The following is a 17,989-nucleotide window of genomic DNA, read 5'->3' as shown; positions in this document are numbered from 1 at the left end:
AAGAGAGGAGAGGCACAGAATCCACGTTGCTTGAAGTCCAGTGTAAAGTTTCCACAGTCAGTGATGGTTTGGGGTGCCATGTCATCTGCTGGTGTTGGTCCACTGTGTTTTTTGAGGTCCAAGGTCAACGCAGCCATCCACCAGGAAGTTTTAGAGCACTTCATGCTTCCTGCTGCTGACCAACTTTATGGAGATACAGATTTCATTTTCCAACAGGACTTGGCACCTGCACACAGTGCCAAAGCTACCAGTACCTGGTTTAAGGACCATGGTATCCCTGTTCTTAATTGGCCAGCAAACTCGCCTGACCTTAACCCTATAGAAAATCTATGGGGTATTGTGAAGAGGAAGATGCGATACGCCAGACCCAACAATGCAGAAGAGCTGAAGGCCACTATCAGAGCAACCTGGGCTCTCATAACACCTGAGCAGTGCCACAGACTGATGGACTCCATGCCATGCCACATTGCTGCAGTAATTCAGGCAAAAGGAGCCCCAACTAAGTATTGAGTGCTGTACATGCTCATACTTTTCATGTTCATACTTTTCAGTTGGCTAATATTTCTAAAAATCCTTTTTTTGTATTGGTCTTAAGTAATATTCAAATTTTCTGAGATACTGAATTTGGGATTTTCATTAGTTGTCAGTTTTAATCATATAATTAAATGAAATAAACACTTGAAATATATCGGTCTGTGTGTAATGAATGAATATAATATCCAAGTTTCACTTTTTGAATGGAATTACTGAAATAAATCAACTTTTTGATGATATTCTAATGATATAACCAGCACCTGTACAAATGTTAATTCTAGTTTGTGTTCCTGTGAAACAGCCTAAAGTCCTGAGAACGGACTGAGAGGCAGTTTGAAGCAGTTCCAGTGGGCTGCTGTATAGTGGGCCTGTGGACAAACAGCCAGAGTTATATTTTAACCGTCACAAGTATGAAATGAAAAGAGTGGAACTTCCTGCCTGAGTAGAGCTGCAGGTTTGTGTTGATGCTGCTTGTTGAAGCTGTAAATGTGATCAGCTGTACTCACCAGTGTTTGGCAGAGACTCTGCTGTGTTGTTGAGAAAGACCTGATGAAGTCAGTCAGAATTTCCTTTCAGAGACAAACAGAGACTCGTCTCGACGGCTGCTGCTCTGACAAACTCTGAAGCTCTCCTCTTCTCCTCCTCTCCAGAGTTGCTCCGACTCTCACTGCAGCTCTGCTGCTCACGTTTTGTTTCCTCCCTTTTGATTTACATGTAGAGCTGTTGCTGATGTGTTGAAATTTTAAGGTTCCGTACCTTCACTTTAACATTAACATTTGACATTGCATTATTATTGCTTTAACACATTAATTAATTAGCACTGACAATTATTTAATCGCATGTTAATGCAGTTTTTATTATTATTATTATTAACAATTCAACTTCTGCGGCGGTACACCTTGCTCAACCACTTCACCTAACTCTAAAAGGGAAACTTGCTGAACATTGGCCTCTGCTCCCTGATAAAAGAAAAATGTTTCTGCTGATACCTGTTCAGATAAAAACAAGAAAACTGGACTCTGATGGTAACTTGTTTTAACAAGCTATAAAAGGTAATGAATGCCCTGGCAGTGGCAAATAGCTTTGGTTTTAGATTTGATTTTATTACATTAATGTTTAAGTTGAGATTTACAAGAAATATTTTATTGCTACTGTGTAAAGGGAATACTGCTGGGAAAAAGCACTTTATTTGTTTAGTGTTTGCAAACCACACGTTATTGCACTTTTGTGTATATAGCAGTTCATTTAAATTAAAAGTGCACAATACACTACTTTAGAATTCATTATTCAATTTTGCGCATAACAATGCGATTGATCGCGATTAAAAATTTTAATCGTTGCCCACCACTAAAATAAACAATTACAAACTTAACAAATATTTGCAGAAAACGCTAAAAACAGGAACTATAACATATCTCTGGCTTGGAAAGGCCGATCAACACAAAACTTGATGACCTTATGTGCCATGCCCCCCTGAGGGGCTGTGCAAAATTTTGTACAGCAAGCCCCTAGTAGGCGCTATTGAAAAAAATCCCATTGACTTACATGCATTTCATATCTCCATAAACACAAGTCCGAATGATACCAAATTTGGGGAAATTGTTCCCCATGGGCCCCTAATTACACCTAAAAAAATGTGGTGCAATTCCGCTTACAGGTTGCGCTAAAATCGAAGCTGAAATCTCTCACTAAATGGCACCAATGGCATTTTCAAACGGCAGGAAATTTTGCCTCGGTTTGGAATGGCCGATCAAGACCAAACTCAGGGACCTTATGCGTCATGACAGCAGGGCACCTCGGTCGACTCGCGCCCTCCGCGGGGCCAGATGGGGCGGCTTGCGCCGGGAGGCTTGGACCTCGCTTACAACTGCTTGCAGTTCTACTTGTATTTGCAATTCACATCACTTGTCACTGATCAATCACTGCGTTCCACCATATCAATTCAACACTTTGCGGCAGCATATCAGTTGATTTGACTCACGGAGCCTCCGTCTGCTTATATAACATGTATTCTGTGTGATCGGCTGAATGTGCAGCCTTTCTTTTTCTTTTGCTTGCTTTTTTAGTCTTTACTGTAGTTCAGTGACTTGGTTAACCCCTTACTCGTTTTCTACACGGAGGGCTTTTATTGTGAAGCAGCCACAGGAAACACGATGTATTTGTCAGGAAATACAACTTCAATGTAAACCAGGCTTTTCTGTCCATTTAGGTGCTAAAGTCACTGCTTACTCGGGCCTTGTGTTCAACAACTAGTTTCAATTCAATTCAGCCTTACTGGCACGAATGTTAAACAACAATATTGCCAAAGCTTAATGTATAATACATAAGAACTATTGATTTCATTAAATAAAATAAATAAAGCAGTAAAAGTGTGTTTTTGTGTAAAAAAAAATAATAATATAAACAAAATAAATAAAATGTTAACAATTAAATAAATAAAACTAAGCGTGTGTGTTGAATTCAATTCATATGGTTCATTAAATAAAATAATTAAAGCAGTAAGTGTGTGTTTGTGTGTGTAATAAAAAATAAATAAAAATATTAAAATAAAATTAATAAATAAAACAGTAGTGTACATAGTTTATTTTACAGTTTTTATTTTACAATCATGTTTACACATTTCTCATCTTACAAGTATTCATTAAACAAATAAAACTTGGCCTAAGTGACCAGAAATGAACAAACACTTTTCAGACAAAACTGAAAATTCAACATCTCTTCTGTTAATTAACTTTGTCAAATAACCTTTTATGGTCAATATAACAATGACACATACTGCATATTCTGTAGACATTATTATAATAATAATAATAAAATAATCTTTATTTGTAGAGCACTTTTCAAAAACAAGTTACAAAGTGCTTTAACAAGTGTAAAGACAATAATACCCAAAAGACAATAATACAAAAACAATAAAAGATTAAAGCATGAAAGCATTGAAAAGACTAAAATGTTTTTTTGCAAATTAACTCAAACTTCAGCTTGACATATGTGTGTACAACAGTGTACAAAATGTTGGAAAAGAAAGGGCAAGTAACATAAAATAGCCACTAGTGGCGATTTGGGGATCAAACCCTTTTCTGCTTTAGTGATTTCAAACACTTTCACACATGTGCTTGAACATTGTTATGAACCATATCCTGTGAGTTTTGTAACGCCTGGAGAAACAGTTTCTGATTTCTGGTTTGTGTTATCTCGCCCATTTTTGGGGGCATTTGAAGCCCCCCTGTGGTCGCTTCAAACTCTTAGAGTACGTCTCAGGCGCTCCTGTGGATGTATCCTGGAGTGGGCTTGTGCGAGTGCCGATTACATCGGCTTTCGATGATTGAAGGGATATTAAGGTGATTTTAACTTGCTATCAGAACTAAAATGACATGAATCAGTCTCTAAATCTGCACCCCACTGCACTGTTTCCCGTTCATTTACTTATTTGTGGCAACACAACACGCCACAATATCAACGCTGACCGCCACATACTATATACTCGCTTCCTCTCCTCGTTCTTCAAAGGACATCTACGTGACAGGAGCTGTTATAACAGTAGTTGAGAACATCAGGTTCTAAACTGGTGTAGGATACAGCTCTGTCCTGTACAGACTGATTAAATTTTTCAGTTTTCAGTCTGAAAAAGTGGTTTTGGAAAAGGTAGGACGGAGGTGACTGGAGGAGCTGAGGTTAGTAAAGCTAATTAGTGATGCAAACTAGTCCTTTTAAGCTAACGAGGAGACGTTTCTTTTTGGATTTGGATGGCTCTTGTGTGATGCAAATAAAATGCACCTCAGAAGGGAGGAGGTTTCTCATGCTGCCTATTTTTTATATTAATGTCTACAGATAAATGTCAGAAGCTGTAAAATGAAGACACAAAAGGCCACATGAACAGTCGTATCTAGAATGATTCTGAGGTCATATTAACAGGGTTTTAGGGGTGATGCCCAAAACTGTTAAATCACTGTGGAGCAAAAGAACCAACCAAATTACTTTCCGCAGATCTGATGGTTGTAGTTCCTCCAGTAGACTGATCTTTGGGTGTTGGTTATTTATTATCTGCTCTAGCTTTTCCAACTATTTGTTCAGAGATATGGTGAAAATAACGGCCCAATATCATGTGAAATTACACATTTTTCATTGGAAAACATGAAATATTCTTGGTGTCCCTTCCTGTTGATCGACTCTCTGGCCACTCCTAAAGTCCATTTAGTCTTTCCTTTAACATGAACCTTAAAGTAAAATCTGCCTGAAGAGAAACTCTGCTTTCCTAAGACAATTCTACAACGAGTAAATCTCTTTGGGTTGTTGAGGAAACTTACACACACCATCACAATTCACTTCTTTCCCATTTTCAGATAGGGTGAGATAGGGATATGCTGTATCAGGATCAAGAGTCACATTCACTACATACTGCGGGACCCTCTCCAGCTCAGCTTTGACCAGCTGCTTCATCTCTTTACTGAGTTTATCCTCCAGCTGAGCCACAGCTCTCACCACAGTCCCCTCATATGATGGACGGACGCTGACCTTTGTCCAGTCCTTGGTGGGTGGAGGGTGGATGTTCAGGGACTGGACACTCTGGAGAAGATGGAGGTGGTCTTCAGAGCGTGAGAGCTGCTCCACCTCAGTCCTTCTCTTGATCAGCTCAGAGATTTCCTGTTCCAGCTCTTTGATGAAGCCTTCAGCCTGTTGCTCTGTTGTTCTCTGCTTCTCTTCGATGGTGTCGATGAGCTCCTTCAGGCCTCTCTCAACAGACTCCTTCAGAGAAGTGAAGACCTGAACACCTTCTGCTTTCTCTCTGTCTGCATCTTCCTCACTGAGGCCAACCGAGTGTTTGATCTCCTGAATCTTTAGTCGTCTCTTCTGGATCATCTGCTGAATTTCAGCCTCTGTCTTCCCCAGCTCGGCCTTCTTTCCTTCATATTCTTCCTTCAGAGGAACAACATCGTGCATCTTGTGGTCTGAAACAGTGCAGAACGTGCAGACACATGTCTGGTCGGTCTTACAGAACAGCTCCAGAGGTGTGTCGTGCTTCGTACACATCCTGCCTTCCAGGTTCTCCACAGGGTCGATCAGCTGATGTCTTTTCAGGCCTGAAGCTGTCAGATGAGACTCCAGGTGAGTCTCACAGTAGGAGACCAGACACACCAGGCAGGACTTCAGGGCCTTCAGTTTGGTTCCAGTGCAGACGTCACAGGGAACTTCTCTTGGTTTGGACACTTGACGATCTGAGCTGCTGCAGGCTTCCTGCTGAGCTGACTTGAACTGAGAAACTATCTCAGAGATGAAAGTGTTGATATGCAGCTCAGGTCTAATGTGGAAAACCTCTTTACACATCGGGCACTGGTACCTGTCATTAGTTTTCCAGTGTTCAGTGATGCAGTTTTTACAGAAGTTGTGTCCACATGATGTGCTGACAGGATCAGCGAACACATCCAGACAGATGGAGCACAGGAACTGATCTTCAGACAGCAGACAGCTGACAGCAGCCATATCTACACATTAAGGGAGAAAGAAAACATTGAATTCAAAATAGTTTTAATTTTTTAAGAAGAAAGTACAGTTCTTTTAGACCCATTTTTATTGAAGAATAGCACTGCTAAGAAAGCAGCGGTAGCAAGGTTTTAAACTTTTCTTTGGTCCGAACAAAATATTTATGCCAGTGGATCACTTCACAACTCTTTCAAAACAATCATTCGTGAACAATGAATTTTACTAGTATCTATTATTTAGATACTTATTTGAAGAGTTGCTAGTAACGATTTCCACTTTACTAGTATCCATTATTTAGATACTAGTACCTATTCATTACTAGCCATTCATTAATAACTAGTGAAATGGCTTGTAGATAGTAACATTTTAATTACATTATATTTATTCATTTAGCTGACGCTTTTATCCAAAGCGACTTACAATTGTAAGTCAGAGGTCGCACGCCTCTGGAGCAACGAGGGGTTAAATGTCTTGCTCAGGGACACAATGGTAGATGTGTCACAGTGGGGGACTGAACCCAGGTCTCTCACACCAAAGGCATGTGTCTTATCCATTGTGCCATCATCCCCCTGCTCCGTAATTGTTACTAGTATGAATGGAATAGTTACTAGTAACTAAAAAATAAGCACTAGTATCTAAATAGTAGACTAGAAAAATGGAAATGGTCATTAGCTACTATTCAATTAGTTACTAGTAACTAATCAATAGGTAGTAGTAACTGAATAATAGGTACTAGTAAAATGGAAATAGTAGTAACTAATCAATAGGTACTAGTAACTGAATAATAGATACTAGTAAAATGGAAATAGTAGTAACTAATCAATAGGTACTAGTAACTGAATAATAGATACTAGTAAAATGGAAATAGTAGTAACTAATCAATAGGTACTAGTAACTGAATAATAGGTACTAGTAAAATGGAAATAGTAGTAACTAATCAATAGGTACTAGTAACTGAATAATAGGTACTAGTAAAATGGAAATAGTAGTAACTAATCAATAGGTACTAGTAACTGAATAATAGGTACTAGTAAAATGGAAATAGTAGTAACTAATCAATAGGTACTAGTAACTGGATAATAGGTACTAGTAAAATGGAAATAGTAGTAACTACTCAATAGGTACTAGTAACTGAATAATAGATACTAGTAAAATGGAAATAGTAGTAACTAATCAATAGGTACTAGTAACTGAATAATAGGTACTAGTAAAATGGAAATAGTAGTAACTAATCAATAGGTACTAGTAACTGAATAATAGGTACTAGTAAAATGGAAATAGTAGTAACTAATCAATAGGTACTAGTAACTGAATAATAGGTACTAGTAAAATGGAAATAGTAGTAACTAATCAATAGGTACTAGTAACTGAATAATAGGTACTAGTAAAATGGAAATAGTAGTAACTAATCAATAGGTACTAGTAACTGAATAATAGGTACTAGTAAAATGGAAATAGTAGTAACTAATCAATAGGTACTAGTAACTGAATAATAGGTACTAGTAAAATGGAAATAGTAGTAACTAATCAATAGGTACTAGTAACTGAATAATAGGTACTAGTAAAATGGAAATAGTAGTAACTAATCAATAGGTACTAGTAACTGAATAATAGATACTAGTAAAATGGAAATAGTAGTAACTAATCAATAGGTACTAGTAACTGAATAATAGGTACTAGTAAAATGGAAATAGTAGTAACTAATCAATAGGTACTAGTAACTGAATAATAGGTACTAGTAAAATGGAAATAGTAGTAACTAATCAATAGGTACTAGTAACTGAATAATAGGTACTAGTAAAATGGAAATAGTAGTAACTAATCAATAGGTACTAGTAACTGAATAATAGGTACTAGTAAAATGGAAATAGTAGTAACTAATCAATAGGTACTAGTAACTGAATAATAGGTACTAGTAAAATGGAAATAGTAGTAACTAATCAATAGGTACTAGTAACTGAATAATAGTACTAGTAAAATGGAAATAGTAGTAACTAATCAATAGGTACTAGTAACTGAATAATAGATACTAGTAAAATGGAAATAGTAGTAACTAATCAATAGGTACTAGTAACTGAATAATAGATACTAGTAAAATGGAAATAGTAGTAACTAATCAATAGGTACTAGTAACTGAATAATAGATACTAGTAAAATGGAAATAGTAGTAACTAATCAATAGGTACTAGTAACTGAATAATAGATACTAGTAAAATGGAAATAGTAGTAACTAATCAATAGGTACTAGTAACTGAATAATAGGTACTAGTAAAATGGAAATAGCAGTAACTAATCAATAGGTACTAGTAACTGAATAATAGGTACTAGTAAAATGGAAATAGCAGTAACTAATCAATAGGTACTAGTAACTGAATAATAGGTACTAGTAAAATGGAAATAGCAGTAACTAATCAATAGGTACTAGTAACTGAATAATAGGTACTAGTAAAATGGAAATAGTAGTAACTAATCAATAGGTACTAGTAACTGAATAATAGATACTAGTAAAATGGAAATAGTAGTAACTAATCAATAGGTACTAGTAACTGAATAATAGATACTAGTAAAATGGAAATAGTAGTAACTAATCAATAGGTACTAGTAACTGAATAATAGGTACTAGTAAAATGGAAATAGTAACTAATCAATAGGTACTAGTAACTGAATAATAGGTACTAGTAAAATGGAAATAGCAGTAACTAATCAATAGGTACTAGTAACTGAATAATAGATACTAGTAAAATGGAAATAGTAGTAACTAATCAATAGGTACTAGTAACTGAATAATAGGTACTAGTAAAATGGAAATAGTAGTAACTAATCAATAGGTACTAGTATCCATTAATAGATACTAGTAAAATGGAAATAGCTAGCTAATCAATAGGTACTAGTAACTGAATTGGTACTAGTAAAATGGAAATAGCAGTAACTAATCAATAGGTACTAGTAACTGAATAATAGGTACTAGTAAGTGGAAATAGCAGTAACTAATCAATAGGTACTAGTAACTGCTAATAGACACTAGTAAAATGGAACAGTAGTAACTAATCAATAGGTACTAGTAACTGAATAATAGTACTAGTAAAATGGAAATAGTAGTAACTAATCAATAGGTACTAGTAACTGAATAATAGTTACTAGTAAAATGGAAATAGTAGTAACTAATCAATAGGTACTAGTAACTGAATAATAGGTACTAGTAAATGGAAATAGTAGTAACTAATCAATAGGTACTAGTAACTGAATAATAGGTACTAGTAAAATGGAAATAGTAGTAACTAATCAATAGGTACTAGTAACTGAATAATAGGTACTAGTAAAATGGAAATAGTAGTAACTAATCAATAGGTACTAGTAACTGAATAATAGATACTAGTAAAATGGAAATAGTAGTAACTAATCAATAGGTACTAGTAACTGAATAATAGGTACTAGTAAAATGGAAATAGTAGTAACTAATCAATAGGTACTAGTAACTGAATAATAGGTACTAGTAAAATGGAAATAGTAGTAACTAATCAATAGGTACTAGTAACTGAATAATAGGTACTAGTAAAATGGAAATAGTAGTAACTAATCAATAGGTACTAGTAACTGAATAATAGGTACTAGTAAAATGGAAATAGTAGTAACTAATCAATAGGTACTAGTAACTGAATAATAGATACTAGTAAAATGGAAATAGTAGTAACTAATCAATAGGTACTAGTAACTGAATAATAGGTACTAGTAAAATGGAAATAGTAGTAACTAATCAATAGGTACTAGTAACTGAATAATAGGTACTAGTAAAATGGAAATAGTAGTAACTAATCAATAGGTACTAGTAACTGAATAATAGGTACTAGTAAAATGGAAATAGTAGTAACTAATCAATAGGTACTAGTAACTGAATAATAGGTACTAGTAAAATGGAAATAGTAGTAACTAATCAATAGGTACTAGTAACTGAATAATAGGTACTAGTAAAATGGAAATAGTAGTAACTAATCAATAGGTACTAGTAACTGAATAATAGGTACTAGTAAAATGGAAATAGTAGTAACTAATCAATAGGTACTAGTAACTGAATAATAGGTACTAGTAAAATGGAAATAGTAGTAACTAATCAATAGGTACTAGTAACTGAATAATAGATACTAGTAAAATGGAAATAGTAGTAACTAATCAATAGGTACTAGTAACTGAATAATAGGTACTAGTAAAATGGAAATAGTAGTAACTAATCAATAGGTACTAGTAACTGAATAATAGGTACTAGTAAAATGGAAATAGTAGTAACTAATCAATAGGTACTAGTAACTGAATAATAGGTACTAGTAAAATGGAAATAGTAGTAACTAATCAATAGGTACTAGTAACTGAATAATAGGTACTAGTAAAATGGAAATAGTAGTAACTAATCAATAGGTACTAGTAACTGAATAATAGGTACTAGTAAAATGGAAATAGTAGTAACTAATCAATAGGTACTAGTAACTGAATAATAGGTACTAGTAAAATGGAAATAGTAGTAACTAATCAATAGGTACTAGTAACTGAATAATAGATACTAGTAAAATGGAAATAGTAGTAACTAATCAATAGGTACTAGTAACTGAATAATAGATACTAGTAAAATGGAAATAGTAGTAACTAATCAATAGGTACTAGTAACTGAATAATAGGTACTAGTAAAATGGAAATAGTAGTAACTAATCAATAGGTACTAGTAACTGAATAATAGGTACTAGTAAAATGGAAATAGCAGTAACTAATCAATAGGTACTAGTAACTGAATAATAGGTACTAGTAAAATGGAAATAGCAGTAACTAATCAATAGGTACTAGTAACTGAATAATAGGTACTAGTAAAATGGAAATAGCAGTAACTAATCAATAGGTACTAGTAACTGAATAATAGGTACTAGTAAAATGGAAATAGCAGTAACTAATCAATAGGTACTAGTAACTGAATAATAGGTACTAGTAAAATGGAAATAGCAGTAACTAATCAATAGGTACTAGTAACTGAATAATAGGTACTAGTAAAATGGAAATAGTAGTAACTAATCAATAGGTACTAGTAACTGAATAATAGGTACTAGTAAAATGGAAATAGCAGTAACTAATCAATAGGTACTAGTAACTGAATAATAGGTACTAGTAAAATGGAAATAGTAGTAACTAATCAATAGGTACTAGTAACTGAATAATAGGTACTAGTAAAATGGAAATAGCAGTAACTAATCAATAGGTACTAGTAACTGAATAATAGGTACTAGTAAAATGGAAATAGTAGTAACTAATCAATAGGTACTAGTAACTGAATAATAGGTACTAGTAAAATGGAAATAGTAGTAACTAATCAATAGGTACTAGTAACTGAATAATAGATACTAGTAAAATGGAAATAGTAGTAACTAATCAATAGGTACTAGTAACTGAATAATAGATACTAGTAAAATGGAAATAGTAGTAACTAATCAATAGGTACTAGTAACTGAATAATAGGTACTAGTAAAATGGAAATAGTAGTAACTAATCAATAGGTACTAGTAACTGAATAATAGGTACTAGTAAAATGGAAATAGCAGTAACTAATCAATAGGTACTAGTAACTGAATAATAGGTACTAGTAAAATGGAAATAGCAGTAACTAATCAATAGGTACTAGTAACTGAATAATAGGTACTAGTAAAATGGAAATAGTAGTAACTAATCAATAGGTACTAGTAACTGAATAATAGGTACTAGTAAAATGGAAATAGTAGTAACTAATCAATAGGTACTAGTAACTGAATAATAGGTACTAGTAAAATGGAAATAGTAGTAACTAATCAATAGGTACTAGTAACTGAATAATAGATACTAGTAAAATGGAAATAGTAGTAACTAATCAATAGGTACTAGTAACTGAATAATAGGTACTAGTAAAATGGAAATAGTAGTAACTAATCAATAGGTACTAGTAACTGAATAATAGATACTAGTAAAATGGAAATAGTAGTAACTAATCAATAGGTACTAGTAACTGAATAATAGATACTAGTAAAATGGAAATAGTAGTAACTAATCAATAGGTACTAGTAACTGAATAATAGGTACTAGTAAAATGGAAATAGTAGTAACTAATCAATAGGTACTAGTAACTGAATAATAGATACTAGTAAAATGGAAATAGCAGTAACTAATCAATAGGTACTAGTAACTGAATAATAGATACTAGTAAAATGGAAATAGCAGTAACTAATCAATAGGTACTAGTAACTGAATAATAGGTACTAGTAAAATGGAAATAGTAGTAACTAATCAATAGGTACTAGTAACTGAATAATAGGTACTAGTAAAATGGAAATAGTAGTAACTAATCAATAGGTACTAGTAACTGAATAATAGGTACTAGTAAAATGGAAATAGTAGTAACTAATCAATAGGTACTAGTAACTGAATAATAGGTACTAGTAAAATGGAAATAGTAGTAACTAATCAATAGGTACTAGTAACTGAATAATAGGTACTAGTAAAATGGAAATAGTAACTAATCAATAGGTACTAGTAACTGAATAATAGGTACTAGTAAAATGGAAATAGCAGTAACTAATCAATAGGTACTAGTAACTGAATAATAGGTACTAGTAAAATGGAAATAGCAGTAACTAATCAATAGGTACTAGTAACTGAATAATAGGTACTAGTAAAATGGAAATAGCAGTAACTAATCAATAGGTACTAGTAACTGAATAATAGGTACTAGTAAAATGGAAATAGCAGTAACTAATCAATAGGTACTAGTAACTGAATAATAGGTACTAGTAAAATGGAAATAGTAGTAACTAATCAATAGGTACTAGTAACTGAATAATAGGTACTAGTAAAATGGAAATAGTAGTAACTAATCAATAGGTACTAGTAACTGAATAATAGGTACTAGTAAAATGGAAATAGTAGTAACTAATCAATAGGTACTAGTAACTGAATAATAGGTACTAGTAAAATGGAAATAGTAGTAACTAATCAATAGGTACTAGTAACTGAATAATAGGTACTAGTAAAATGGAAATAGCAGTAACTAATCAATAGGTACTAGTAACTGAATAATAGGTACTAGTAAAATGGAAATAGCAGTAACTAATCAATAGGTACTAGTAACTGAATAATAGGTACTAGTAAAATGGAAATAGTAGTAACTAATCAATAGGTACTAGTAACTGAATAATAGGTACTAGTAAAATGGAAATAGTAGTAACTAATCAATAGGTACTAGTAACTGAATAATAGGTACTAGTAAAATGGAAATAGTAGTAACTAATCAATAGGTACTAGTAACTGAATAATAGATACTAGTAAAATGGAAATACAGTAACTAATCAATAGGTACTAGTAACTGAATAATAGATACTAGTAAAATGGAAATAGTAGTAACTAATCAATAGGTACTAGTAACTGAATAATAGGTACTAGTAAAATGGAAATAGTAACTAATCAATAGGTACTAGTAACTGAATAATAGGTACTAGTAAAATGGAAATAGCAGTAACTAATCAATAGGTACTAGTAACTGAATAATAGATACTAGTAAAATGGAAATAGTAGTAACTAATCAATAGGTACTAGTAACTGAATAATAGGTACTAGTAAAATGGAAATAGTAGTAACTAATCAATAGGTACTAGTAACTGAATAATAGGTACTAGTAAAATGGAAATAGTAGTAACTAATCAATAGGTACTAGTAACTGAATAATAGGTACTAGTAAAATGGAAATAGTAGTAACTAATCAATAGGTACTAGTAACTGAATAATAGGTACTAGTAAAATGGAAATAGTAGTAACTAATCAATAGGTACTAGTAACTGAATAATAGATACTAGTAAAATGGAAATAGTAGTAACTAATCAATAGGTACTAGTAACTGAATAATAGGTACTAGTAAAATGGAAATAGCAGTAACTAATCAATAGGTACTAGTAACTGAATAATAGGTACTAGTAAAATGGAAATAGCAGTAACTAATCAATAGGTACTAGTAACTGAATAATAGGTACTAGTAAAATGGAAATAGCAGTAACTAATCAATAGGTACTAGTAACTGAATAATAGGTACTAGTAAAATGGAAATAGCAGTAACTAATCAATAGGTACTAGTAACTGAATAATAGGTACTAGTAAAATGGAAATAGCAGTAACTAATCAATAGGTACTAGTAACTGAATAATAGGTACTAGTAAAATGGAAATAGCAGTAACTAATCAATAGGTACTAGTAACTGAATAATAGGTACTAGTAAAATGGAAATAGTAGTAACTAATCAATAGGTACTAGTAACTGAATAATAGGTACTAGTAAAATGGAAATAGCAGTAACTAATCAATAGGTACTAGTAACTGAATAATAGGTACTAGTAAAATGGAAATAGTAGTAACTAATCAATAGGTACTAGTAACTGAATAATAGGTACTAGTAAAATGGAAATAGTAGTAACTAATCAATAGGTACTAGTAACTGAATAATAGGTACTAGTAAAATGGAAATAGCAGTAACTAATCAATAGGTACTAGTAACTGAATAATAGGTACTAGTAAAATGGAAATAGCAGTAACTAATCAATAGGTACTAGTAACTGAATAATAGGTACTAGTAAAATGGAAATAGTAGTAACTAATCAATAGGTACTAGTAACTGAATAATAGGTACTAGTAAAATGGAAATAGCAGTAACTAATCAATAGGTACTAGTAACTGAATAATAGGTACTAGTAAAATGGAAATAGTAGTAACTAATCAATAGGTACTAGTAACTGAATAATAGGTACTAGTAAAATGGAAATAGCAGTAACTAATCAATAGGTACTAGTAACTGAATAATAGGTACTAGTAAAATGGAAATAGTAGTAACTAATCAATAGGTACTAGTAACTGAATAATAGGTACTAGTAAAATGGAAATAGTAGTAACTAATCAATAGGTACTAGTAACTGAATAATAGATACTAGTAAAATGGAAATAGTAGTAACTAATCAATAGGTACTAGTAACTGAATAATAGGTACTAGTAAAATGGAAATAGTAACTAATCAATAGGTACTAGTAACTGAATAATAGGTACTAGTAAAATGGAAATAGCAGTAACTAATCAATAGGTACTAGTAACTGAATAATAGATACTAGTAAAATGGAAATAGTAGTAACTAATCAATAGGTACTAGTAACTGAATAATAGGTACTAGTAAAATGGAAATAGTAGTAACTAATCAATAGGTACTAGTAACTGAATAATAGGTACTAGTAAAATGGAAATAGTAGTAACTAATCAATAGGTACTAGTAACTGAATAATAGGTACTAGTAAAATGGAAATAGTAGTAACTAATCAATAGGTACTAGTAACTGAATAATAGGTACTAGTAAAATGGAAATAGTAGTAACTAATCAATAGGTACTAGTAACTGAATAATAGATACTAGTAAAATGGAAATAGTAGTAACTAATCAATAGGTACTAGTAACTGAATAATAGGTACTAGTAAAATGGAAATAGTAGTAACTAATCAATAGGTACTAGTAACTGAATAATAGGTACTAGTAAAATGGAAATAGTAGTAACTAATCAATAGGTACTAGTAACTGAATAATAGGTACTAGTAAAATGGAAATAGTAGTAACTAATCAATAGGTACTAGTAACTGAATAATAGATACTAGTAAAATGGAAATAGTAGTAACTAATCAATAGGTACTAGTAACTGAATAATAGATACTAGTAAAATGGAAATAGTAGTAACTAATCAATAGGTACTAGTAACTGAATAATAGGTACTAGTAAAATGGAAATAGTAGTAACTAATCAATAGGTACTAGTAACTGAATAATAGGTACTAGTAAAATGGAAATAGTAGTAACTAATCAATAGGTACTAGTAACTGAATAATAGGTACTAGTAAAATGGAAATAGTAGTAACTAATCAATAGGTACTAGTAACTGAATAATAGGTACTAGTAAAATGGAAATAGCAGTAACTAATCAATAGGTACTAGTAACTGAATAATAGGTACTAGTAAAATGGAAATAGTAGTAACTAATCAATAGGTACTAGTAACTGAATAATAGTACTAGTAAAATGGAAATAGTAGTAACTAATCAATAGGTACTAGTAACTGAATAATAGATACTAGTAAAATGGAAATAGTAGTAACTAATCAATAGGTACTAGTAACTGAATAATAGGTACTAGTAAAATGGAAATAGCAGTAACTAATCAATAGGTACTAGTAACTGAATAATAGGTACTAGTAAAATGGAAATAGCAGTAACTAATCAATAGGTACTAGTAACTGAATAATAGGTACTAGTAAAATGGAAATAGCAGTAACTAATCAATAGGTACTAGTAACTGAATAATAGGTACTAGTAAAATGGAAATAGCAGTAACTAATCAATAGGTACTAGTAACTGAATAATAGGTACTAGTAAAATGGAAATAGCAGTAACTAATCAATAGGTACTAGTAACTGAATAATAGGTACTAGTAAAATGGAAATAGTAGTAACTAATCAATAGGTACTAGTAACTGAATAATAGGTACTAGTAAAATGGAAATAGTAGTAACTAATCAATAGGTACTAGTAACTGAATAATAGGTACTAGTAAAATGGAAATAGTAGTAACTAATCAATAGGTACTAGTAACTGAATAATAGGTACTAGTAAAATGGAAATAGTAGTAACTAATCAATAGGTACTAGTAACTGAATAATAGGTACTAGTAAAATGGAAATAGCAGTAACTAATCAATAGGTACTAGTAACTGAATAATAGGTACTAGTAAAATGGAAATAGCAGTAACTAATCAATAGGTACTAGTAACTGAATAATAGGTACTAGTAAAATGGAAATAGCAGTAACTAATCAATAGGTACTAGTAACTGAATAATAGGTACTAGTAAAATGGAAATAGCAGTAACTAATCAATAGGTACTAGTAACTGAATAATAGGTACTAGTAAAATGGAAATAGCAGTAACTAATCAATAGGTACTAGTAACTGAATAATAGGTACTAGTAAAATGGAAATAGTAGTAACTAATCAATAGGTACTAGTAACTGAATAATAGGTACTAGTAAAATGGAAATAGCAGTAACTAATCAATAGGTACTAGTAACTGAATAATAGGTACTAGTAAAATGGAAATAGCAGTAACTAATCAATAGGTACTAGTAACTGAATAATAGGTACTAGTAAAATGGAAATAGTAGTAACTAATCAATAGGTACTAGTAACTGAATAATAGATACTAGTAAAATGGAAATATAGTAACTAATCAATAGGTACTAGTAACTGAATAATAGATACTAGTAAAATGGAAATAGTAGTAACTAATCAATAGGTACTAGTAACTGAATAATAGGTACTAGTAAAATGGAAATAGTAGTAACTAATCAATAGGTACTAGTAACTGAATAATAGATACTAGTAAAATGGAAATAGCAGTAACTAATCAATAGGTACTAGTAACTGAATAATAGATATAGTAAAATGGAAATAGCAGTAACTAATCAATAGGTACTAGTAACTGAATAATACTAGTAACTGAATAATAGTACTAGTAAAATGGAAATAGTAGTAACTAATCAATAGGTACTAGTAACTGAATAATAGATACTAGTAAAATGGAAATATAGTAACTAATCAATAGGTACTAGTAACTGAATAATAGATACTAGTAAAATGGAAATAGCAGTAACTAATCAATAGGTACTAGTAACTGAATAATAGATACTAGTAAAATGGAAATAGCAGTAACTAATCAATAGGTACTAGTAACTGAATAATAGATACTAGTAAAATGGAAATAGTAGTAACTAATCAATAGGTACTAGTAACTGAATAATAGGTACTAGTAAAATGGAAATAGTAGTAACTAATCAATAGGTACTAGTAACTGAATAATAGATACTAGTAAAATGGAAATAGCAGTAACTAATCAATAGGTACTAGTAA

At 31.9% G+C, this 17,989-nt stretch overlaps 2 protein-coding genes across 4 annotated transcripts in view; one reads left to right on the top strand and one right to left on the bottom strand.

Moving 5' to 3' along the window:
* Positions 1 to 17,989, top strand: part of esf1 (ESF1, nucleolar pre-rRNA processing protein, homolog (S. cerevisiae)) — a 47,200-nt gene that overhangs the window by 17,079 nt on the left and 12,132 nt on the right. The gene's annotated exons all lie outside the window — the stretch shown is intronic.
* On the bottom strand, positions 4,691 to 6,030 carry LOC119914913 (E3 ubiquitin/ISG15 ligase TRIM25-like). The gene has a single exon (XM_038734458.1). It carries the CDS (start codon positions 6,013 to 6,015, stop codon positions 4,801 to 4,803), a length of 1,215 nt encoding a protein of 404 aa, XP_038590386.1. The 5' UTR covers positions 6,016 to 6,030; the 3' UTR covers positions 4,691 to 4,800.

Source organism: Micropterus salmoides, unplaced genomic scaffold, assembly GCF_014851395.1.
Source record: "Micropterus salmoides isolate LMB-PRFRI ecotype aquatic unplaced genomic scaffold, ASM1485139v1 Ms_hic_scaffold_1, whole genome shotgun sequence".
Classification (NCBI taxonomy): Eukaryota; Metazoa; Chordata; class Actinopteri; order Centrarchiformes; family Centrarchidae; genus Micropterus; species Micropterus salmoides.
The sequence above is the reverse complement of the archived record's forward strand: the minus strand, read 5'-3'. Positions and strand labels throughout refer to the sequence as shown.

What these genes read in the sequence shown, in the direction of transcription:
- LOC119914913 (XM_038734458.1), bottom strand. Translation starts at nt 6,015, where the DNA reads ATGGCTGCTGTCAGCTGTCTGCTGTCTGAAGATCAGTTCCTGTGCTCC.